Here is a 25,984-nt window from a genome sequence, read left to right as displayed (position 1 = left end):
GAGATTAGAGAAGCTACTGCTGTTAGTCAATCAGCATCATACCAAAACAACAAAATTACATTAATTTGACAAATATGATGAAGCTCCTTTTGCTCTCCTTCACCATAGTATTTGACAACAAAATCACCTCTGTGGATGAAATCCTAAACTCTGCAGACCAGGATCAACTTTGTCTTGTTACCGGTGTTAATTAATAACCGGTAATGTCTCTACCAAAGATTTAACACTGGACATTAATAAGATGCTCAATTTTCTGCAGTTGTTCTATTTCTGTGTCACTTATGAGACCAGTGGCTGGGTCTAATCATTTCCATTCACTGCTGCTCTCAGATGACTTGGGTTACAATAACAAAGGAGGTGCCTCACTGAAGCTGCAGGAGGAAGCATACCTACTTTACCAAATGCATGCACGTGTGCACATGTTAGGATGCACACATATGCACGCACACACACACACACACACACACACACACACACACACACACAAAAAAACCCCATCTGAAAGTTGCATTATCCTGTGCCTCTCAGTGGTGGAATGTGAAGTATTCCACTCAAACGTGCCACACATCCTTTATTGCAAACGACTGGAGGAAAGAAAAGAGAATGAGAGAACTGCAGCAGTGAGTAATAGTATGAGTATTATGAGTAATAGAAACCGACATAAGAGCGAGCGGTCAAAAGGCTAAAAAAAAGGGAGGACGAGAGCAGCTTTTTACAGGCACTGTGTGTCATTGCTGTCAGATATGTTGTATCAGTTTTTCCACGTGCGATTTGAGAGCGTTTCCTCTAATGGGTTTTCTCCCGGCTAAGAAAACTGTGTTATCTTGGAATTCTGCTGCCTTTCCCATGCGCAGGCCTCGGGAGTATAGTCTGTATTTTGTTGTTTTAAAGATACTATAATTTCCAGTTTGCTACTTGCTGCATGAGCATAATCGTAATGACGTAACTACTTCACTGTCTCTTTCTCTCACTCAGGTCAGAATCCAGTGATAACTTGGACGTCCTGTCACGAAAACTGCAATCAATCCAGGACATCGATGAGCTCACGAAAATGGTGGGAATTAAATGACAAAAACCTTAAAATATGGTTCCAATCAATGCTTGTCCTGTGCGCCCTGACATTTTGTGTGTGCGTGTGTGTGTTTGTGCGAAGCTCCGTGCTGCCAGCGAGTATGAGGAGAGGAAGATGATCAGAGCAGCCATCCGACAAATCCGAGATGAACAGCAGCTAGGTGAGTCTAGCTGTTTGTTAAATGTGATACCACTTGTCTGGTTCAGCTGAAACTTAGAAAGACGCATCTTTTCAATGACAGCAACATTTTAGGATGATGTATTTTGTCACTGACAGAAGGCAGATTCAGCACTTAAACTGATTAGCCTGAAGAGGGTGCTGTAAAAATAGAGTTAAAGGTCAAAATGTCAGAATTTGGAAGGCCACAATTATGTTCTGGTTGACTGAAAACATATGATATGGCTATTAGTCTTCACAAGGCCATCCACATGTTAAATTTTAACTTTATTATATTAATAATAATAATATGATATGATGTTCTTCATGAAATTACAGTATGTATTTTGGCAGCCACTGATTGACTATTGGCACTGAAATTACAGGTAATAACTCCTTAACTGACATTTAATTCAAGTTTTAATCATTTCTTCAGAACCCATAATTAATGGGTAATTACATATTCTTACTGGGTGTGTATTCATTATTCGTGTAGGAGAGATAGCAGTCTGTCTGTGGTCGCTATAGATAGTGTGGTAGATCTACCTGTGATGTTGGATCAGATAGTGGATTCCTGTCATTCCTTAGCGCTGTCTGGTCTTTGTGAGGCCCCTGTCACTCTAAAACACTACGATACATGAGCAGCCTCCTCCTATGGGGCCATGTCAGGGTCAAACAATATTGTCCTCCTAATTTCACAAATGACCTGAAGATTGACACCAGATGGGATAATGATTCTAATTATTGTACTGCTGCTGCTGTGTGTCCATTTTTAGGGACTGTGGAGCGGGGTAAAGGTCCAGGTCGCTACCTGGAGCCCGAGAGTGTGGAGCCCCAGAGCAGCATGGGAACTGGGGTGAGTACAGCAGAGTTGATAGAGCAAGTGGGGTCATTTATGGGAGGAAAAATGATTAAATGTCAGAGCGTTATCCTGATTTATTCTGAACATCACATTACAACTGACGGGTAAACTCTCTCAAGCCTAATACTTACTCGTGTCAGCTTCTATTTGCAACAACGGACCGAGCACAGAGTAATTTGCGGGTGCTGAGTTCGTTTACATGGCAACAGTGACCACTGAGGTTATTCTTCTGCCACAATGAAGAATGCAGCAAACAACAACAGACATTGTGACTTGAGTCACACACTGTGTCATGAATGTGGCTGCAACACATGCACGCACGCACACACGCACACACGCACGCACAGCTTTGGCTGCCACGGAGCAAGGAATGTGTTTTTTTTGTTTGTTTTTTTACATCCTCTTTCAGGTTTGACCAAGTATGAGGAGAAAGATAAAATTTACTTTAAGCCTGGTGTTTAGTGAAGGCAGTAAAATTTTTTTGGTAGAGGCCGTCGTCCCTCTGTCACTGTCATTTTTTTGCACACATCCCTCTCTGCAGCCGTTCACACTTTGAGACAATTGCACACTGAGATTTGAAGTTTAAAGTGAGGCTGTGTGAGAGAGACAAGAGGTTCAAATAATTTGAAGGCTTTTAATTTTATTTTATCTGATTTGATCAAATACTTTAATTGTGTTGTTGCATTTTGATGGCTTTGGCTACATCACACGTTTCGGAATCCTTCTGTTAAACTCCAGACTTCAGTCTCCTCTCAGACGTCTCTCTCTCAGCTGACGTGCCCTCTAGTGGATGATAGCAGATTGTTTTTTTTTCCAGAGTTGAACAAAACTTTTATCTTTTTCAGCAGAACATATTGAATTACATGGTTGCTGCAGTGAACAAATATAAAGCTGTAAGGGCTTAGCTGTTGGAAGAGTCTGCCATGGCGCTGATGTTATCTTATCTGCTGAGTTTGATCACAGTTTTCTGATGAAGGCTCTGTTTCCAGTGGATGAGATTTGTGTAGTAAAACATAGTCAATTCTGACGGTATGCGGTCACTGTTGTTGTTACTCAAGCCTATTGAGTGATGGAAGTGGAGGAACACCTACTGTATCTACACTTTGAAGGAAAATACAATCAGTCACGTCATTAGTGTTCTGGTGGTTCATGTGATAGCACCCTTTTTTCCCGCCAGAGTGATATAAAGGAGGAGAAATGAAAGGCTGTTCGTATCAGTCCCATTGTCTGATGCAGCCTGTGCTTTGCTTGCATGCATTCCTTTGTGTGTGTGTGTGTGTGTGTGTATTGTCCTGAGATAGGAAGCGATGATAGCATGTTGGCGTCACAGGATGCTCTTAACATTCAAGCCTTTTTACCTCACTTCCTGTAAGACAGCTGAGTGGTATGGTGGTCGAGTTGTGAACTACCGGTGGTGGGCTGGATGAGGGAGGGGGGTGGTTGGAGGTCTGGATCGGACAGACAGACAGGCAGCCCACCAGCTGTGCCTCAGTAGTGTAGTCTGGGCTGGAATGGGGACGTGGCCAAAAACAACATCAACCAGCAGCAGCAGGGCTCCTTCCACTGACATCACAGCAGCGGATCTCTTTGAGCTGCGTGCAATTGTCCCATGGCAGATGGAGGTCCTAGATAGGCCTCCGCAGCAGCCAAACGCACACGTAAACACACACACACACGCGCAACGTATGTGGACACTGCCAGCATCTTGAAACAAACACTGGCTCAAGAGCTCGTGTAACAAAAAAGGTGGAAAATATATCGAATATATGCGTGTTTAATTTGTGCTGTTAATGTTGTTAGCTGTTAATTAAACACCCAATAGAAGTTAATGGATGTTTTTAATAGGAATGATTAACATGCTGGGATAGCTGACATACAGTAAAAGTTTCCTTTTGCGCAGTTGGATGAAGCTTTACAGTAACAGCTTGTAAACAAACAGCAGGAAAAAGGATCTTTATTCATATTGTGATTTAAAAAAAAAAGAGCAAAATGTTGAAAAATGTAAATGAGGTTCTGTTACAGTTAAATATCACCTCTTGTCTCAAGTAATACAGCAGTTAGAGAAATGGAGAAACAAATAGGTCAAAACAAATGCATTGTGTGTCCGAAGTTAATGTGTCAACCAGGCAACCCTTTAACCTGTAAGGAAAGTGTGTGTGTGTGTGTGTGTGTGTGTGTGTGTGTGTGTGTGTGTGTGTGTGTGTGTGTGTGTGTGTGTGTGTGTGTGTGTGTGTGTGTGTGTGTGTGTGTGTGTGTGTGTGTGTGTGTGTGTGTGTGTGTGTGTGTGTGTGTGTGTGTGATCTCTGTGGAGACAAAATGGGAGGGGGGGGAAGTCAAGGGAGTGGCTTGTTGGTATTATATGTGTGTGTGTGGTGTTGGTAGTGGTGTGCGTGTGTGTGTGTGTGAATGTGAGTATGATGTGGCTCTGGGAGTAGAGCGGTAGAGTAGCGGATGTCCTGACTCCAAGAGGGTTACTGCAGAGGGGAGAGAGAGAGAGGGAGAGAGAGAGGCAGTCTGTTCAGTCAAGAGAAGGTAAATGTCATTCTCATTTTTCTGCTGTCGTGTGTCACAGACCAAACGCTCCCCTCTGGCTTTCTTTATTTTTTTTTATCTTAAATTTCTTTTTTTTTTTTGCACTGAAACATTTATTTTCTCATGAATCTGCGCTTGTTTCTATCTGACTGAAGAATGGGATGTACCTGCCTCTCTGTTTACCTTTCAGGTTGGTGTACATAATGTTTTATTGCTGAGGTTGGATCATTTCTGTCCAGTTAAAGTGACAGTTTAACTCTAAGGATGTAGATCAAACCTTAAATGATGCATGAGATGAAAGATGGGTCATTGACACACGCAGAATTGTGAAATTAATGCAACAATATTACTTGATAGTGATTCTACTTCTTCTATTCCTTTCAAATGTACTTAGTGATTTAACCTTGTAAGTTGTCATGGTGTCTAGGTGTGTTGGGAGAGCTCAGGTAGGCTGTTGGGTGGGCGGGTGTTACAGATCCAGACAGAGTTTTGTTTGTTCTCTGATCTCATCATAAACATTTAGCAAGAAGAGACCTGAAGAAAGAGTAAGCTTAACTGACTCAAACTGGGCCTGGTGTTTGCGATACTGAGGGTTTAGTGGACTTTGGGGATGAAATGGAGGAAAAAAAGAAGAGTGGATCCACTTTGACAGAAGACCAGAAAGTAAGCTTAGATTGGCATGTGATGATGTGCAGTAAGTCAAAATGGGAATGAGGCTAATTCTTTTTTTTTTTTGTGGGATCCCTCACTTCAGAATAAGGGTGGGTGTGTGTGTGATATTGAGATGATTGCTACTTCGTTCCAGCTACTGTATTTCAGTTATTGGAGGTAAGCCGAGAGTGTGGTTCTTCAGGCTGCAGTAATGGAAAATGAGCCGCCAGGTTTCTTCTCTCTTCCACGTGGATGCATGGAAGACCCTCAAATGGTTCGACCTTACCGGTGTAGTGATGGATTTAACTTTCATGGAAAACTGGAGCACTGAAAACCAGTGTGTTAAGCTGTAGTTGATCTCATCTGTCTGCTGGAGGAGGAGGTGTGTGTGTGTGTGTGTGTGTGTGTGCGTGCGCCTCAGCGCTGCCTCAGCCTCATTGTTGTTATTTTTTGTGGAGTTGAGGGTTCAGAGGAATCCAGATGGCCCACGCCTTGCTGTGGTCACAAGAGAGGACAGTTGTTTTTGTGTTTACCGGTTTGAGCTTTTGCAATTATAGTCCCCAACACAAACGGGCTCCTGAGGCCAGATGGGATGAGTAGTCCAAAGGAGCGTCGGAGTGGGACGGCATTAGCTTTGGTTCCACTCTGTCAGGTCTTGACTGTTGGGGCCAAAGGGAAGCCGCTAATGACAGCACGGTGGCTGGCAGCAGGTCCCGAGCTCTGGTCTGCGTCTCCAGTTCCACTTTATCTTCCCTTTTTTCCCTCTGCCTCACTGTCTGTGAGAAATATGTTCCCTGTGGTTTAGTGGGAGCTGTGAAATGATGGCTGTCTGTCTGACTGCTGGTAGAAGCGGGAGAAGGAGAGGTGGGGTGGGTGAGGAAAGACTTGTCCTCTCTAATTGTGTTTATGGCTCGAACACAATTATCTCCCCCTGTGAGTCTTTGATTGAGTGACTCCACTCAGTGGCCTTTGTGTGTGACCTCTCGCATTATTACACTGTAGTGCCTTCGGTCTTTGTGTTGTTACAGAGGACTGTTGTGTCCTCATCAGACACTTTAATGAGTTATTTATTTTTATTAAATGAGCATTCCACTAAATTTGCTGCTCGCCACGGTGGCATCCCAGTCTACATGGGTAACATTTAACTTTTTTATGCCCCAGAATCTGTGGTGCCACTTAGGTTTTTTTTGCTCCATATGGAAAAAGAGTGGAGGTCATGGAAAAAGTGACATTGGAGCACCTACTATGTGGATTTATACTGCTGCGGCACATATTGGGTTTCAGTTTTCTAGCTTCTTTTGAGGAACGTTTTTTTTCTTGCACAAACGATTGATCTTACCAACAAACCTTCACTTACTTTATTTCTTTCAATCTTATGTAACTACATTATGTGATCCATTTAATTGTGCAATATGCTTGTGTTTAACCTGAGCAGTGCCATTTCAGATTCACCTTTCCTGTTTGTGCTGTCGTCTCTTTGCGACAGTGTCTGTTACGTTTTCTCCTCAGTGACTGAGCCGCTCTGCCCTGTAATCTGCTCAAGGTGGAGAAGGTCACAGTCAACAGAGCAGAAAGCCTCCGCTCTTTTCACACATCTGCCTCTCACTTGTGTTTCAATTCAAGCAAGCACTTGCGTCCTTTCTCTGATCACAAACTGCATTGATTAAAAGCCTTTTGGAGCACAAAAGGAGCAAATTATAATATTCTCACACCGTAGCTGCTACTGACAACTGTGCCAGTCTCTGGTGTAGGGTAACATTGTTTAAACTTGGAAAACTGATTGTGGCGTGTGATTGTGTGGTTGGGTGTGTGTGCTTTCTTTGCTTGCTTGAAAGCTTGTGAATGTGTCCTCAGAACAGATTTACACCCTACTATTACTTCAAAAAGTATTATATTTTTAAGTATGTAAGGTCATGTCCTGTATATTTTTTCAGGATCCACCCAAACTTTTGTCAGACTATTCTTAACCCCGATGCCTCTTGTAAAACACCTTTAAGGAGATTATGTGTGGTGATCTTGTTCAACATTTCAAATGAGCTACAGAATGATGGATAACACCTGTCACTTCCATACACACAAGAGCTTTTTGCCCTTTAATAGAAAAGTTTGAAAGTCCTGAGTGTTGTGGATTAAGAATATGTGTGGGAGTGATTTAAAAAGTGTGTGTGTGTGTGTGTGTGTGTGTGTGTGTGTGTGTGTGTGTGTGTGTGTGTGTGTGTGTGTGTGTGTGTGTGTGTGTGTGTGTGTGTGTGTGTGTGTGTGTGTGTGTGTGTGTGTGTGTGTGTGTGTGTGTGTGTGTGTGTGTGTGTGTGTACACGTGCTTGGAGGAGCTTTGTTTGTGCAGCTGATTCTCCCGTGGAGTAGCTCAAGGTCAGGCACCAGAGGCCCAACAGTAGTGCCGGCATCTTCGTCTTTACCCCCCCTTCTTCGTCCTCCCCTCCACAAGATCAGATCAAGTCAGGAAGTCGGTATTGAACCGAACATTGGCTGTATCCGTTGGCTCTTTTGACACTCAGGGTCTCTCTCTCTCTTTCTCTCTCTCTCTTTCTCTTTCTCTTTCTCTCTCACTCTCACTCACACTCTCTCTCTCACTCTCACTCTCACTCTCACTCTCTCTCTCTCTCTCATATACAATGGAAAATAAAACAGATCTTTACTTTTCCAGCTGGCCAAGCATGTTGCTCATCATGGCTTGAGCGTTTGACCTCAACCTCCAACAAAAGACTGTTGAAATTGCCTGCTGACCTGAACCAGATGATCGTAGGAGTGATGTTTTTTACTCCTACGATGGTTTTGATCAGAGCAATAGGTTGGCAGTTTGTCCCCAAGAAAAAAGCCTGCAGACACTGTGACCTGAGACATTAAAGAGCATGATACTTGAGGAGCTTTATTGAAATGGTGAAATGGACTGAGCATGTGTGATTCTTTTCTTTTTTTTTTCTTTTACAGGAGACAGAGCGGGAGAGTCACAGTGAGCGAGAACATATCAGATCTCAGATTCGGGAGTTACGCAGCCAACAGACACAACAAACCCGAGAGCTGCAGAGAATAGGTGAGAAACACTCCTTCATTACCAAACTGCTTGTGACTACTCTTTAAATTAGTGGACAGTCATTTAATCTTTGGACCGACTGCCTAACACAGACTATAACCCATCGTGTTTACCCATGCCACGCTTTGGTAATCATCTTTGGGGCGCTCTGGTAGCTCACCTGGTAGAGCTGGCACCCCACGTACCAAGGCTGAGTCCTTGCTGGCCGCTGCAGCTCAGCCTTGGTAAATTTTTCTGTCACTCTACAGCTGTCACTATCAATGAAAGGGAATAAAAAACCCCCCAAAATGTATTTATTTTCTAATTAAAAAAAAACAAAATCTTCTATATACTGTAAACATTGACCTTGAAGGTCAGATTTAGGTAAGCTCTTATAACTTGAAGCCAACACGGACCACCTCTGTTGCATGTGACTGCATACATCCATCCGTCTTGATGCAATTTCCTCTCCACTGCCTGTTAAAATATTCGGCTAAAGGAGCCATTCTCCTGAGGTGGCGGTCAGGAGGTCATGTTAGTTCGGGCTCTTTAAGCTCCTTCATTGAACTTTATTAACTGTTTCACTCACAGCCTTGGGCTTAATGACTTTAGCTGCTAAAGTGTTAGGTAATTTCATTAACCACTCTGTTAGCCCAACCATTAATGAAGTAGCATGAATGAAAGCCTTCAGGAGGGAATGAATGTGCTTCGTTCACTAACCTTGAAGGTTAACAGGCACAGAACTGACGATGAATAGCTTGTAAAATGTCAGAAGTGTATTGTTGAAGTCATAAATGTGGTTACAAACTTACCTATTGCTTGTTCAGTTTAAATACCTCTGGATAAACAATTAATTGGAGAATCCCCTTTTTACATAGGAGACCAAATTGAACTTTGATCATTCTTTTTCTGAAGATGAAAGTGTTCTTCTTTCATAAAAGCTGGCTGAGCTGAACTTGGCCTGAGGCAGCCGGTCATAGTAATGTCATTCAGTGTGGCCTGGTCTGCCCTTGACTTGGCTCCCAGTGTTCTTCTGATGGACCTGGGGTTGGTGTTAGGGTTATGGGAAGCAAGCAAGGGAAACCCAACAGCCACACCTCTGCTAAATAAAGCTGATACCAGAACAGAACTAAGTCCTAGTTGACTTGACTCGGCGGAGAAACTCCCCACTGCTCCTGATTTATCCCTGCCTTACAATTTAAACCAGGGTGAAGCTAGGGTCAACAAAAACAGACCACCATAAAAAAGCAAAGGAGGAAGGCGCCTTTTTAAGGTGAACACCAATCAACAAAGACACAGACGTTTGTGGTCTGGAAAGGACGGTGTAGCCAGGGTGGGCCGGTGGTTCATGAAGAGGTGGTTGTCTTTTCAGCAGAGTGAAAGTGGCAGAAAATAAGAGATTGAATCGGAGGATCAGTGGAGGCTTCCTTTGGTCTTTCAAAGTAGCACAAACACATACCTCTACCTCTCAGACAAAAAAAAGCTTATATTTACAAGCTTTGCCTCAATGATCATGTGTCCAGCTGTGCTGCGTTCTAGTCCAAACTGTAACTGGTAAGGCTGTGATTTAGGAAATTAAACGTCTGCAGAGACTCTCAGTGGAATGTGCTGTTTGCCTCAAGTTCTTGAAAGAGAGAAATATACTCAGCTGTAAGTTTGACACTAATGCCAATTTCACACAAAAACCACATGGAGGACTGAACATGGGAGCGTCTTTTGTATTACCTCTAGTACCAGGCCAGTAGTCATGCATCAGGTCATTGTCCTTCACACAAGACCTTCGTCCTAATAAACTGTTGCACCATACATGTCACTGCTAAACCATAGAGTGGTTTAGCAGTACAATGGTTATTTTATAAGAACGGTAAATTTAGTGTAGAAACCTGTCTTCTACCCGCTAAAGCAGAGGTGCGATGACCCTGTGTTAAACCCTGGTCATCAGCAGGCGAGGCAGAGTTGAAAAACCTGTGTTGACCTGTTCACAGCAACGACAAAGACGAACTGTCTTCGGGTCATTGCATCAGTGTGAAAGAAGCATAAAGAAAACCCTTGGTTGACCTTTGTTTGTGCTCTCTACGTTGACTGGCAGCACTGTGTGCAAGCGCAGGCTGCTTTTGTAGCTATTTTAAAGGAAAAAGCAAGTCTCTCATTACCCAGTAGCAGTGGGGATTTTCCCAGAAAATGCTACACAATGGACATGACAGCTCCCCAACGGCAAAAACAATAACGTGAGTCTGTAGAAGAAGCATTGTGTTTTGGCTCTCACTTCAGTTACAGTTGACCAGTAATTGAGTTTGCTCTGACTGCATCATTAGATATATACGCTGCTGTCCAGTGGACCATTCACACTGTCACATGTGAGCCACTTATTGTCCTAATTGTGTATCATAATCCAGTTTTCTATTCAGACTGTATTACATAATCATCTGGTTTCTTTAATCAACAAGTTGCTGCCATTTATTAAATGACTGTTCACAATTTAACAAACCTTGCTTTTTGGGAGTTGTTGAATAAACTTTTTTTTTTTTTTTAAAAGATCATCGGCTTTAAATGAAGCTGTTGAAGCCCAGTTGATCAAGTCTTGTTGAAAGTTGAAAGAGATCACTGCGGCTGCTGGTCAGACTGGAGTCCCTCTTTGATTTGGCTTGTAAATCACAGGCATGCATAGTTGGTGAACCCCATTTGGTTGCAGAGTTAGTGCAAACACGGGTCACACAGAAGTGTTTTCAGGCCTTGGTGTTTACATGGAATGTAGGAATCTGATACACACTTGGTTTTCTCTGTTTTCCTTATCTGCGGTACGTACGCAACCTCAGATATTCCATCACAAGAAAGCCCCATGCGGTGTTGGAGGTAGAGGCTGTCACAGGGGGAGGATGTGGGCACTGCTGTGTTGTTTGGAGTATGGTTTCTTGAGGAGAGAAGGAGCTTGGACAGAGGGGAGGGGAAGTACTTGTCCTTGTCTCTATTTCACCCCCATTTCCTCTTTGACTTCTTGCACTTGCTTACTACCTATGATTATGCCATATGCTCCCTCTCTTTAGTTGTGATCACTCCTTCTCCTTTACGCACATCCACCAACACAATCTCGCAAATCTTGCTCAGGAACTGAGGCCAGTCTAGAGGAAATGCCTACATCCCCTCATGTCTCCACGTGCCTCCTCTGTGATCCTGAGTGATATTTTCTGGCTTGGCCTCTCATGGGGCCCCAGTGCCGCAGAAGTATTTCATTTCCATCATTTCAATCTCAGACTTCACCACCTACTGCTTCCTTTGCTCACATACAGTAACACCCTGTTCACTTTAGTTTAGTACTGATGTGAGAGGAAGAATAGAAGTTACATGAAAACCAGATTTTTTTACAAAATCACAAAAGCCACAAGGTACAGAAAGGAATTTATTGTTCATCTTTCATTTGTGTTTTCTGTTTCAGGCTCCAACTCAGGCATGGTGTTGGTACTTGATCACCTGGTGAAGGATGATGGCTCTGGACCTCTGCTGATCCAGCCTCCGAGAGAGGCTGTGACCACAGAGCCTGAGCTGGTCCTATCTCATCGTCAAAGGTCAGACTCTTCAGCTTCAGACCGCAGCGTGACCTCTGGGCTTTCAAGGTCCAATCTGGATTCTGTGACCTCGGAGAAGAGTCTGGGATCCGCCTACAGAGCCCGGCTGGACTCTGGAGCCTCAGACAGGAGCCAGAGTCCCTCCCAGCGTGGTCGGCTAGACTCTGGAGCATCAGAGCGAAGCATCAGCTCTCAGTCCTACGTCAGACAGAGACTGGGCTCAGATGTCTCAGACTCCGGCGTCAGACCCCGTTTCGGTTCTGGGGCTTCAGACAGCGTTGGTCTTTTGTCGAGGAAACGGACTGACTCGGGGACATCTGATCAGAGTGTGAGTATGTCCTCTGAGGAGAGGGGTCCAGTGGAGGAGGTGGAGGTAGCCATGAGTGGTTCAACTTACAGCACAGATTCAGAAACCGAGAGCAGAAGCCACGGCCCAGCAAGTCTCCAGGCTCAGTCCAACCAGGACCATATCATTGACCAAGAGCAACCCGATGGGGCACTTTTATCTCGGAGAGATCCTGCAAATGGGATGCTCAACGGTAGCAGCAAGGGGAAAAATGACTTGCAGAAACAACAGGTAGAGTATCCCGTCCTTTATATCAGACGAATATTATCTTTGTGCCTGAAATATGAATACATAAACATATACTGAATGACAGAGTAGAGAAACACTCACTAAATGCTTTCATGAGCTTTGATGAGTATTAAAATGATCTTGGCTTCACAGTCACCATATCTCAACTAAATGTAACACCTTTAAGGGTGAAAACTGATATATTTGTGTTTTCTTTTCTGCTCTGTAAATCACTTATTCTCCTTTGATTTCTGAGAATAACCCCAAAGACTTTTTTTCTTCCCTTTTGATAATTAATAAAATATTAACAATACATTGAAAAAGGTTATAGGTTACAAGTTAGACATTCTTTTTTACTATAAAAATACAAAATTTAAGACATTCTGGACACATCTCTCATCTCTTTCCACCGCCATTGTCACTAAACGAGGGAATATCTTTTGAACGAATGGTGTTCACCTCTCCAGCAGAGTTACAGGTCTAGGTACACTGGGTCAGACGAATAGCAACAGCAATACACAGTGTTTATAATAACTACACCACTAGAGTGGGGTGTTGAGCTACATAGCTGCGGTCACTTGCACCAACAGTCCAATCGCTCCCTTGTCTTTCTTTCCATTTTATTATGATCTCTGACAAGAAACCCCCGACGCTCCATTCCTCAGTGACACCCAGGTCACATCGGCATCCATAAACATACGATGCTGAGCTGCTGTTAGGTGCTGTTTAACTTTTGTTACTTGGCTACACAAACAAACTGTGCACCTGGTTGTCTCTGCTTCACCTCAGCGGCGTGTGTCAGCCTCACCTGCTGTCAGAGAGGGATAGACAGTGTGACGGGGCCAGAGGTTCTGTCTCTCTTCATCCCACAGTACAGAGAACACACAAACACACACTGTTAAGCAACATTTCCCATCTTGGGGGCTCAGGTCACCATGACGCCATTGTGTCGCTCCTCTAAATGTGTTTACCCAAGGCCGGCCCCGGACTTCTTTTATTGTCCTCCGCTATATACGCTCATGCTCAGTCTCCTGAGAGTAATGTAAACACTCTGGGGCCCATCATGGCCCCACTGCCAAAAAAAGAACAGAGGCCCACCGCTTCACTCCAAACACAAATGTTACATAATGAAAACACCACCGGTCGATTCGTGTGTGTGTGTGTGTGTGTGTGTGTGTGTGTGTGTGTGTGTGTGTGTGTGTGTGTGTGTGTGTGTGTGTGTGTGTGTGTGTGTGTGTGTGTGTGTGTGTGTGTGTGTGTGTGTGTGTGTGTGTGTGTGTGTGTGTGTGCGCTTTGTGGTTGTCAATCCAACCACAATACATATTAACCCTTAATCCACTTTCTCTACTGATTCCTCTGTTTCTGATTGTCATATTTGTTTGTTTTTTTGCCTTTTTAGATAACAGTTAACAGTGATCTGCCCCTCACTCACGGCAAAGCAAAGGATTCTGGTAAGAAACTAGTCCAACTCTTATTCCTGAACTGATTAAAGAACATCAATTTTGATAATCTTTGATTCATCACTTCCAGCTTCTCAAATGTGAGGGTGTGTTATCTCTTTTAATTGTTTGTTAATTATAGTTCAGGATTGTTGATTGGAAAGAACAATCACAATTCAATATTCCTGTACTTAAGTTGTGCATTTTTATTTTTTTCCCCTGACATTTGATAGACTAAATGATTAATTGATTAATTGTAAAAACATCAACAGATTTAACTCTATATCCACAGATTTATTTCATTTAGTTTATGGACTGCTCATTGCATTTATTGTCTTCATGAGGGGAACCTAAAAGTGTGTGATAATATCACACCAGATGGTTTATAGCCTGTAGGACTCCAGTATATGGAGGCAATCTCAGCCATTAGTGTGACCGTATAGGGCCACTCACAGGAGAGAGGGCTGGGAGGAGGACATGTTAATATGTATAATATACACCATTTTCTCTCTTTCTACGAGACAGTGCTCATTGTTGTGTCCACTGTTTTTCTTTGTTAGGATGACCTGAATATCTTCTCCTCTAATCACTAATGTTTTTTTTCCATTGGAGGGTCTGTGCCAAAGCATGAGCTTTGTACACATTATCTGACAGAAATAAGGATCAGGGAAAGAAAAACTAGCCACGAGTGGAAGAAACATGTCCGGAAAAGTCCACAAAATAGCAACTGAAAGATGTTGAAACGGGGGAGTCAAGTCAGTTAAGTCAAGCAAAATAAAGGGGCTGGAACAAAAAGTAGAGAGAGGAGTAAAAGAGGAATGGGATTTGTAGAGGGCTTTTGATGTGGAGGAGGAGATGACGAGAGCAACACACTATAAGTGTGCTAAATTCAGCCTGAATAGTGGAAGGGATCTAGTCTCTATTTCTCTGCTGCACTGAATGCTGCAAAGTGTTTTTGTGATTTCAACTCCCCTCCTGCATTATGTCTTTACAGCGCCTGAGAAGAAAGATGTTGTACTGGAACAATTTAACCGCACCAACTCTGTGCGTGATCGAATGCGCAAGTTCACAGAGCCCAGTCAGAGCCAAAATGTCCCAGCTGTGAAGAAAGCTCCTCTGAGGAATGGGACCATCTCCGGCAGCAGCGGCCAGGCAAATCTCTCCAAAGCCACTGAGCTGTTTACACACACAGCAGCATCCCTCAGCACATCTGGAGACAGGCCAGCAAGGCCACACGTGGACTCCACGTCTCACACCTCTGCCGCATCCCAGAGTCACACCACACCTCAGCCAAGAGGTGTGGCTAACAAACCTCTGTCTTCAGCTAGCCAATGGCAGAACTCCATGGGTGGGACGAGGCATCCAGCTGAAAAAGATGTGCACGCCTCCAGTAACTCAAAGGAAGACAGGACCCCAGGGAGAGCAGCTGGACAGCAGGTCACCCAGGGAGAGGCAGACCCGGACATGAAGACTTTCCTCACGATCGAGATCAAGGATGGGCGCACCACCACCTCCTCTACATCCTCTGCTAGGGGCAACATTGTGCCCATCACCAACATGACCCCACGCATCAACACTAATGCTCTGGGACAGAGAGCAGGTAGGAGCTTCAACCTTATCACAAATAACTAATGCACAATGCTTTTTTAGGTGAACTTGATGACAGTGACCTTTTAATGCTCTTTGTGGAGTTAATACAGTATGCAAAGCTGCAGCCCACTGTGTTTCAGGCAGCATGAATCTTAATTTAGCAACTGTATGTTTTTTTCCTCGCTAATGTCAACTCACACACATCACAATGGAATCCCAGTCGCTGTGGGAGGCGACCGGCACCAAGGAATCGGTCACAAGTGGGATGATGACAATGGTTTTTGTGAGGCCAAACAAGCAAAGCACATAGATGAGTGGGGATGGATGTTAGGGCTGAATATGCAGCAGCATGGTTGTACTGAAGAGTGTTTGTTATAGAGTGGGCAAGTTGCTGCAGTGTGGAGGGAGTGAGGTCAGTAGTAGCAGAGAGTATATTGGGACAAAGGAAAGAACAACTGGCTGTCTCAGGTCAGACTGAATAGTAATACTGTTGTAGTGCAATTGAATAAGCCTGCTAGCCCACACAGTACAGTGTTTTGTTTGTTACATTATGTAGATATCATCTGTCTCCCTCCTCATTTGGGCTTGTGTTTAAATGAGAAGGTCCATTGATCAGTTTACCTGAAAAGAGATGAGAAGATAGAAACCAAAGTCATGAGGTAACTAGTGGTGGCCTGCAGGTTTAGACACAGTAGGATCCTCAGTTTGAATGTCGCTGGAGCCCTTTGTCCAATGCCATCACCTCTCAGTGAACACTTGTAGTTTACATAAAATAATGAGGTAGAGTAGAGGATGAGAAGCGAGATGACAGGAAATCAGGGAAGAGATATGGGAAAGGACATGAAACAGAGATCCCAGGGCTGAACACGAACCAGGGAGGATGCAGTTCATGGTCGGCGCCTTGACACCGAGGCCATCAGGGCGCTCTGTGAAGATAACTTTTAACAGAAAAAAAGACAGTGGGCCCTGTTTTCTAAGTAGTGAACATGGTGGCTGATTGGAGAAACTTGACACAGTTAATAATAATCCTGTTTAGGCTTGCTGTGTTGAGCTAATAGTATCAGATTTTTCATAAATTAGAAAATCTTTATGTCACTTCACAACCAAAACATCTATTTAATACTTTGAATTACTAAAACATGTAGCATTTTGTTGGGGGACATGCTACTCTCCTGATAACACAATGTTCCTGTAATGTAACATATGTACTCAGCACAGTACATATTCATAGTGTAAACAGCACCAGCAGGGATTCATTATTTGCATGAAACAAAAACATGAATATCAGGAATCTCGGTCCGTTTCAGAAGCAGAGCTGCTACAGCTGCTGTTACAGTCTGTCCAAACAAGACGTCTTAACTTTCAGCTCTTTCCAGCAACTGGGACCTCCAACCCAAACAGTTTATTTAAGACTCAAGCTGGACCTGTGCAATTACAGTACAGTACCCCCCCCCAACAGGACACATTGGCAGCCCCGCTGGGCTCCTTCACACGTGGGTCACACGATTTTGTTTCAATTTGCTTTAATGGTTTTGGGCTCCTTTTTTGGGAACCTGCCCTCTCCCACTGACTAAAGGCAGACTGGGATTGTGTCTCTGATTTCTCTCACAAGCACCTACCATGACTCTTAAATGTACACTGTGCTGCGCTGGTCTTCTTCAACCTGTATTTTATGATTTATAGAGGAGGGAAGAGGTGGGGGTGTGGATGGGAGGTGGGGGTTTGACAACCAGTTACAACAAGGATATGCATGTGTGTACTCTTACAGGTGAAGTGAATGAAGTGGGCTGTTTATGTTAAAGGTGTCGTCACCTTCAATTTCTCACTGGTCTCTTGTTAGACATGAGTCCATGTTGTTTATGACAATATGGCAGCTTATGTAACTGACTAATGGCTACCACCAACACAGTGCAAGACAATGCACACACCTCAACTGTACACATGCATATTGGTGCCAGGACCCTATATCTGTGTATCTACCTGAATTTAAACATTAAATGAAAATCAATGTAAATGTGTGTGTCTGTTTCAGAGTTGACCCTTGGCCTCAGAGCGACACCATTTAAGATCTCCTCATCCAGCCTCTCCTCCGGATCCTCCATCAAGGTACAGCCCGCCATTGCAAATTATTTTTTGGGAAATGATCACAACATTGAGGCTCCACGGTATGTTGACAGAACCTGTCAAGCATGCATTAAAACACATTCTCAGTTCAGATCAGAGTACAGATTAACGTTTTGTTTTCATCAATTGAATTCCACCGTGTTTTTTTGATGCGTCCCTAACACGGCAATCACCTATAAAGGCCTGAAAAGCAAGTGAGCCGGGACAGTGAAAGACAGACAGAGTGTGAGAAAAGGAGGGAGAGGAGGGAAGAACAGTGTTTATCAAACACAGAGTGGGTAGCCAGTCACATCTGTCCTTGTAGGGTATGTGAAGGAGAGAGAGGGAGAGGGAGGTGCTCTGGGCATTCCTTGTTTTCTCTCAGCAGACCATGCCCACTGAGATTTATCTGGGAAATGTTTCCTAAATCACACCTGTGTGTCTTCATGCACACCAATTACTGTCCAGCTCCATTAAAACACATGCTGACACAAGTTCTTCATCACATCTTTTCTTAGGGGGCTAGAAGCCAAAGATGCAACTCTCGCCTAGAATAGGCTGAAAGTGGTCAGAGTCTTACTGATGGCGGAAAGTGTCTGCTGTCAGAAGGAGCAGAAACCAATCCCCCTCCCATCTCCCCTCTGGGGTTAGGAAGAACTGCTAAACTCCCATTAGCTTCATTCCTTAACCTCCTTGCTCCTCCATTAAAGGAAGTGTCTTCATGAATGACGAGTGGGGGGGTTGAGAGGGTGACGAGAGGCGGTGTTGTGTTTATTCTTTAATGGCTGTGTATTTCACCCCCTGTGCGGAGCACAGTGGTAATCTGGTTATGGGATCAGGGAGCTGGTTAATTAGGGCTGGGAGGAGGCTCCACAAGGCTGCAGGGTGAATTTAAGGTGTTGGAATGAGACGGTCTCCATCAGTTAGACCCTTGTTGAGACGCTAAAACATAGGGGCAGGTACAAACTAAGCTACCACAGCACAATATTATTTCTTTTAGAAAAGGGATTTTGCAGACAGAGGACAGAGATTCTGCAAGGGATTAGGTTTATACGTGTCTGAGCAGAGTGCTTTTACAACATTACCATAACGGCATACAGGTAACATCTCTGTGTGGGTGCTAACGTGTGTATGATATGACTAAACATGATGTATTTTAAATTATGGTTAAAAGAAATCTGCTTTTTTCATGTAAAAAAAGATTATTTACCTCCCAGGACTTCTCACAGTTTCCAACAGCAACCCACCAGCACAGTATGGATTATAGCCTGCTTCATGTGTCACTCACCAATCCTTAGTTTAGCCTTAAATTGTAACTATTCTGCTCTGTTTTTCATAACTGTTGAGGATGAGGGTGAAGCCACTGGCTGAAAAATGTAACCCACCAGAAGAATGCTAGAACAAGCTTTGGTTTACATACATGAATGCCTATATTGATTGATCAGATAGGCTGATATTTCACCTGCTTGTGCTGCGTTTGCTCGAGTTTTACCCTACAAACAGTGAAAACGGCAGGAGACACTGTTGGTTAGCATCAACTAGGGGGAGGCAGCGTGGTTACCTTCAGATTTATCCAGAGAGCACCTGTTCTCTGACTTTCCTTGGTTTATTCAAAGTTCAAGGTTGTGTGAGAGGAGGAGACGTGTCAGCAGAGGATTCTGACTAAAGTAGCTTTATGTAAGGCACCCTTTTCACATTTGTGTATACGGTCATGGTGTGGGGATATCAAGGCAATATGTGGTGTAACATGACTTTTAATAAGCTCTTCCTGTTTAGTGTTGTTGGTGGCTGTTTATTGACCACAGTGATTCCTGTCTGGGACTCTGATCTGTTTGGGTGGTCTGGGCTTCTCCTCGGTGGTCTAACTTCAGTACTCACAACCTCCTCTATTTCCTTAGTGGTATTTTTTTAAATTCCAATAAAACATGTTGATGCTGATAGCATCAGTTCTCGCAGTGGATTGCTTAAAAATTACAATCCATTTGAGGGTAAACTGAGAGGAACTTTGTAGATGAAATAAACAATTGAAAGACAAACACGACTTTAAAAGATAATTCTGCTCTTTGTTATTTATTATAAAAGCAAGACTGAGATTAAGTTAAACGAAAAGGTCAAGATGCTTGTCGTATTTTAGTGCAGTGATGAGAGTTCATTTCAGACAGGTGAGACCGGCAGCTGATTATCGACGCCTCCTGCTCCAAGTGATCACAGCTGCTCCTGCTCATCTCAGCTGTCCGTCCGTGCTGACCACTGCACTCGGCCTTGAACACAAATATAAATAATACCTTAGCATTACAACCAGGGTGATGACAGGACAGTCAGTCTGTTTCCTGTGGTCATAGAGATTACCACTGCGATGCTTTGGGTCACGCTGGTAAAGAGCTGCTGTGTGAACGTGGTTACACAGGCTACCGTCAGCGACAGATTGTCTCACTGTCACACAGAGGGATAAGGACCACATTGTTAACATACTGCTGATCCATGATATATGCTGGTTACCCAACCAGTTCACATGTGTCACAGATTTAAGCCTGGTCTGCAGAGGGGGGTGAAAACTGAGGAGAAAAGGTGTGAGGAAATCTAAAGTCTGCATGAACTTGATTTCAAAACCACTCTCTTTTTATTCCTGATGTTTTATTGCCAGCTTAGATTTGGATTTCCTCAAGAGACGTTTTCCCCTCTTTGCTATGTTGGTTCTTCTTTAGTCTGAAATCTCTGCATTGCTTTATTTTTGTTGGAGGCTACACACCATTGTTTTTGGAAACCCTCTTATAAATAGCTGCAGAGGTTTTACAATAGACACTGTCACATATATTTTCATCCAATGCACACTACTACATTGGTTTCTGCCATAATAAGAAGAAATACAGACTTTTATATGTACAGAGTTCTACATCACTTTGCTCTACTGTGCTGTGTACAGGGCTTTAGTGCTTTGATGCTTTGATGCTTTGATGCATGGTAGGACAAGAGCCATGTCCTTCTTGGGTTTTGACCCACTTTCTCTGCTGCCAGTCACATTTCTGTCCACTCTCCCTCAGGCCCACATTGTTCCTGGGAACTGTTTTGCTTACCTGTAAATCCCAGGAGAGACCACTGTTGCCCTTTGCCACATTGTTCTCCACTGAATACCAGTCCTGATTGTTTTGATATTAGATGATTCATGCATTGTACATTTGTGTAAACATATTGGTTATACAGTCACAGCATTAAATTATTATGGTACAAATATATACAGCTGCCTCTTCTGTTGTGCTTGAACTTTTTCAAATTAGTTTAATGCTTGTGATATATTGGCATGTAATCAAGAATTACAGGCGTATCACATTTTGTCATGTGTAGCCTTATGCTTCTACTCAGACTGCACTCAGAGATACAGTATGTACATTACTCTTTGATTTTTTTCTGCATATACTGCAATATGCCAATAAATCTTCAGTAAGCATTTAGAAGATGTACTTGAGCATCTTACACTATAAACAACATACGCACGGACTTCTGTCACTGCTCTTGGAGAGCTCTTAATTTAACACAGAAGCACTTGGAGCATCCATGTGAGAAGCAGCAGGGTCCCCGCTGCTTTGCTAGGAAGCCTGAAACAAAATCTTGGAAGGGCCTTAATGTCCTTCCCAACATCCTTCCTCAGAGCCATGGGTAACTGGGCCACAGCTCACTGTCACTGGTTACCCAGTCTGCTCTTTCATGGCCCTAAACACTTTGTCCTTCATGGATTGATCTTCCCTCTGGAGGTCTCCTTTGCAACACAACTGACCTGATTAGTCAATACTCAGTTGCATTTTTGTCAGAAAGCAATCTGAAAAGGAGTGCAACACTTGCATATAATTCTACTCAGCCCAGGCTTACAGCCACATCTAAACATCATTGCCTGCCAGTCGAGGTGTGAAGGACAAGGGCTCTAAATAAAAGGAAAGTTGAAAGAGGGAGGGTTGAGTTTTCTAAATTGTTGCCCCACCGGCCTTGACCAGTGCCCCAGGACTGACAGCCTCACTGGAATAATGGCGAGGCAGGAGATAAATAGACATGTCCATGGCACCTGGAAAAAGGTGGGTGGGGCTACTGCTGCCTGGGAAACGGGATTCCTTGTATGCTCATTGGCTGTCAGGGTGTCGACCAGTAAAGAGGGGGGATTTGCTGGGGGTATAAAGAACTTGCATTGTTTTGGAAAGTCTCTGTAGACAGACTGACCGAGAGGACACCTTCTGCCCCCACATCTGAAAAGGCCACAACCTTTTGATTTCTCTGATCTTAAGCTGTAACTTGAGTTTTGGGCCACTTGAGTGGATTTAAACTAAAAGGACTTTGGTCAGTGTGAAATCGAGTGCAGCTGGTCTGGCCATGCCTGGAGTGAACCTGGACTTTCTCCCAGCCTCAGAGGCTCCAGAGGCTTTGGGATGTCCAGATAGTGCTTGTGCCGAGTCTGGCCTGGAGGAGGTGATTGGTGATCTGCTTGCTCAGGAAGAGGCAGAGGATGAAGAGGAGCAGTTTTACAAGAGGAAATTTGAATTAACATTACGGTGTGCAGTGGGGGAGATCCATAGTGACATGCAGGTGTTTGGGAAGCGAGTGGATGCCCGTCTAGAGGAGGCAGCAGCTCAAGTGGCTCCTCTGGCTGAAGCCCTTGCCAGGTTACAGGATGAGAACCTGAGGCTCAGGATTCAGCAAGAAAGACTGGTGAGGCAAGTGGAGACCCTGTGCCAGGTAATGGGGCTACCTGATCCCTTACTACATGTGTTGCCCAGCAAGGAAAGCTCACCTTCAATTCCATGTGAAACCAAAACTCCTTCCAGTGATCCTCCAACTCGTTCCAGTATTCTTCCAACTTCACCCAGTGATCTCCCAACTTCACCCAGTGATCTCCCAACTTCACCCAGTGATCTCCCAACTTCACCCAGTGATCTCCCAACTTCACCCAGTGATCTCCCAACTTCACCCAGTGATCTTCCAACTTCACCCAGTGATCCTCCAACTTCATCCAGTGATCCTCCATCCTGCACAACGCAGGGTACTGCACTTGAAGCACCACATGATATTTCCTCCTGCACTCCCCAAGATTCTCCATCCATTGCACCCCAAGACACTCCAGCCAGCACTTCTCTGGATACTCTATCAAGCACACCTCAGGAACCTATATCATGTCCCCAGGACTCAGACTCTGTATCTACAGAGACAAGTACACCTCAGAATTCGGGGCCTTCACCTGTCCCTCACCCGCCTACCTTCGCAACCTGCCGCTCGCTCTCTGCTCCTTCTCTGATGGCAAACATTTCTTGCAACAACAGCACGGTACTGCTTTCTGTTAATGGTTCTGATCATGACCCTTTTTAATTCAGATAAGCTGCTTGAAGAATGGGAATGTCTTTTGTTCCACTGTTGACAATACCGTTGGATCAGCTGGCCGTGAGTTTAACGCACCATGCCAGTGACACTCTGCTCTGCTCACATACTTGCTGACCTACTGTTCCATCTCTCTTATCTTTCCGTTGGTTTTAATCTGACATAATGGCCTCACTTCATAAAAAAAAAAAAGCCTGACCATCTCGGCTGTCAGTCAGTTTTGACAGGTTGTGTTTATGTGGAGGACTTCACTACAATCTGTCAAGGAGGTATTTCAATCCTCTAACACCATGTGTTTCTGTTCGTGTCCTGGCTAGCACTCGTGTGTGTGTCTGCATGCAAGTGTTCCTTTGAGTGGATACACTTCCTGGTGGGGGGAAAGAATGAGTATGGAACAGTGGCCCTGGCCTTAAGCTTCATAAAAGCATATATAATCTTCACTTTGGCTGGGACATACTTGGCTTTAGATGTTTTTCAAAAAGGTTATACTTTTCTGCCTTTAAAACAAGAATGGGATTTAAAGTCTTACATTCCTGTTTTATCGATCGATGCACAGCTTTATGGCATGTCAGGATAACTTGGCCCTCATCTTTAGCCTTGTTATTTCTTTGCACTCTTGAAATCCCATAATAAACCCTGCGTGGGTGTATGCTTATGTTGCACTGGTGACATTTTGAGGGATATTGAGTATTTGCTGCATTATCTTAGGTTATTCAACCAGCCAGAGTTCATATTCCTGTCTAATCCTGCAAAGACAGCTGGGTCTGCCAGTCAACTGCTCCAGTAAAGGTGATGGCTTTAAATGACTACTTAGGTTACTCTCCTCAGCAGCAGCAGCAGATTGTGATAATAAGGGGTGACCTTATCTGGCCATTTTCTCCTATTTTAGCTATTCATAATTCTGCTGGTGGAGACTGTGTTGCAAGTAGTGAATCAAAACGTTTCAAAGGATTATAGCCCTTCTCCCATTAGAGTAAAACTATTACTACTAGGATTGTTATGCCACAGTGACTCAGATGCTGATGTGTACACTGAAGCTGAACATCACTCGGGCATGAAGGTTATCTGGGATTTTCTCACCCCACACGCATTCCCTCATTGCTTGACTCAGAGCCCTGTGTTTAGCTATGTTGTGTCCCAAAACATTCCTCGTCGGTCAAGTGCCTCTCAGTCCAGTCTGTCCCATGTCCAGAAAAGTCTTAAAACCAGTGGCCACCCGTGATCATGCAGCACTGTGGCTATGCTGGGCATTGTCCCTCCCTAGTGAGACCTGGCTTGGCTGGGGCCTGCAGGGAGGAGGCTAGGCAGCTGTGGACAGGGACAGGGCCAGCTGTCTGAGCTATATCTGGACCCGGACTCAGTTACAACAAAAGCACTGAAGCCACAGCTAGAGCCCATAGTCTGCCACAGGCATTCAGCACCATATGAAAATTTAAGAGGTGTTTTCAGTAGGATTTATGATCACTAAGAATATGCGGGTAGAGCCAGGTTTACTTTAATCACCTATAATGTTATATTTGTTCTCGTGGTGCTCTACTTCCTCTTCAGCATGTTCTCTTTTGCTCCTGCACTCACCACTCTTTCTGTGGTGGGCTTACCAGAAAGGATGGCTTTGGATGTTTTTCCTCTGAGTTTATATTTGCTAATGCATTGTTCCCATCTTCCAGCCGTACCTGTCACATAAACTCTTGGTTCGCAGCAGTTCAGTATCATTTAGACACTCAGTGTGTCAGTCACACTCCATGAACTACGTTAACAGTAACTTGGCAGAGTTGCTCTCGCTCTCTTGTGCTTACTGTCACCCTCTCATGGCTCATGGCTAGAAGGCAGAGGGGATGGAAGAAATGATGAGATATGGTGAGTGGGCAGTCTTGGTACAAAAAGAGATTATAAGAGGGAGCCTACCTCACACACTCAGGCCTATTATGGCTGCAGTGTCTTTAACAAAAATCCTCTTGTGCTTATTAAATCCCAAATGTCTTTTGGTTTTTTTAAACCGTCATCATGGTTTCATAAGTGTCCAACTTAAAACCTTAGCTCCAGGTCAGGGGATACTGCTTGTAGGAGCACTCAGATGGCAATGCTATGTGCATCAACTAAGGTCACAATTACCTTTTTATTCATTATTATTATGTTAATTTATATAATGTCAACTCTGCAATCAGAGTAATTTATGTAACTGTGCGCCTGCGTGTATGTCCTCTTGCTCTTGCTCACGCTGTTTGTGTTTGTGTCTTGTGCAGATGGAGACAGAGCCCGTTGTGGCCTCTGAGCCGGTGTTTTCATCTGTCCAGGTGCCGTGTCATGTCCCAGCCATCCCCAACGGCTCCAGCACTCTGGCCAAGCCTGATGAGCGCTCCGGAAAACTGACTGCTGAACAGCTGGCTGCTATCGAGGATGAAGAGCTCCTTGACAAAATGGTACTTCACACCCAAGTTATAATTCTGGATGATTTAGATTTTAAAGTTCCACTTTGTAATGAATAGAGCAGCTTCAGTCATGCAGAAAGTTTGTGTATTAGCAGTAAATCTTGCCAGCTATGTGTGAGTATATCTGGAAAAGTCACAGCCCAGTGTTGTGGGTATGCACAATGCTACGTTAGAACTGCATGCATAAATAGGTCCATGCCACTTCAGCTTTGTGTGAGGAATGATGTCTCATTGTTTCCATTTGTTTTTTTTTTTTTTTTTTTTTTCCTTCCACAGCTCGATGAGTCAAAAGACTTTGAGGAGAGGAAGATGATCCGTGCAGCCATGAGAGACCTTCGCAAGCGAAAGAGAGGTAACGGCATTAAGAAAATCAATCTTCTGTTACTTCAATCACTTGAAAGTTTTTGCTCCATTAATTCTTTCAGGACCACTGCTTTCTTTCAAATCATCAAAGGACACACTGCCTCATTCTAATGAAGCCTGATGATTTTTAATATACTTTATTCCTCCTCAGGATTATCAGTATCTGTCATTTCTGTACAAGTTTTAAACAAATTGCAATTTCCACATTATTTTTATCCATTCTGCCCTCAGAGGTCATGCTGGGATGTACTCAAGAGGAAATAG

At 43.9% G+C, this 25,984-nt stretch overlaps 1 protein-coding gene across 7 annotated transcripts in view; it reads left to right on the top strand.

Moving 5' to 3' along the window:
• smtnb (smoothelin b) overlaps nt 1-25,984 on the top strand; it is a 48,650-nt gene that overhangs the window by 15,658 nt on the left and 7,008 nt on the right. For 3 of the 7 annotated variants that reach the window (XM_051422002.1, XM_051422004.1, XM_051422003.1), the window contains exons 3-13: nt 976-1,054; nt 1,154-1,232; nt 2,005-2,084; nt 8,223-8,325; nt 11,738-12,444; nt 13,841-13,892; nt 14,875-15,480; nt 17,503-17,576; nt 25,172-25,348; nt 25,634-25,709; nt 25,952-25,984. In XM_051422002.1, the coding sequence (XP_051277962.1) occupies nt 976-1,054; nt 1,154-1,232; nt 2,005-2,084; nt 8,223-8,325; nt 11,738-12,444; nt 13,841-13,892; nt 14,875-15,480; nt 17,503-17,576; nt 25,172-25,348; nt 25,634-25,709; nt 25,952-25,984 (2,066 nt within the window). Of the gene's footprint in view, nt 1-975; nt 1,055-1,153; nt 1,233-2,004; nt 2,085-4,475; nt 4,623-4,655; nt 4,813-8,222; nt 8,326-11,737; nt 12,445-13,840; nt 13,893-14,874; nt 15,481-17,502; nt 17,577-25,171; nt 25,349-25,633; nt 25,710-25,951 lie in introns of those variants that run through there. The other 4 variants (XM_051422005.1, XM_051422009.1, XM_051422006.1 and 1 more) reach the window with 3 other exon arrangements.

Source organism: Dicentrarchus labrax, unplaced genomic scaffold, assembly GCF_905237075.1.
Source record: "Dicentrarchus labrax unplaced genomic scaffold, dlabrax2021, whole genome shotgun sequence".
NCBI classification, from domain to species: domain Eukaryota; kingdom Metazoa; phylum Chordata; class Actinopteri; family Moronidae; genus Dicentrarchus; species Dicentrarchus labrax.
Note: the sequence above shows the minus strand (reverse complement) of the source record. Positions and strands in the feature narration are given on the sequence as shown.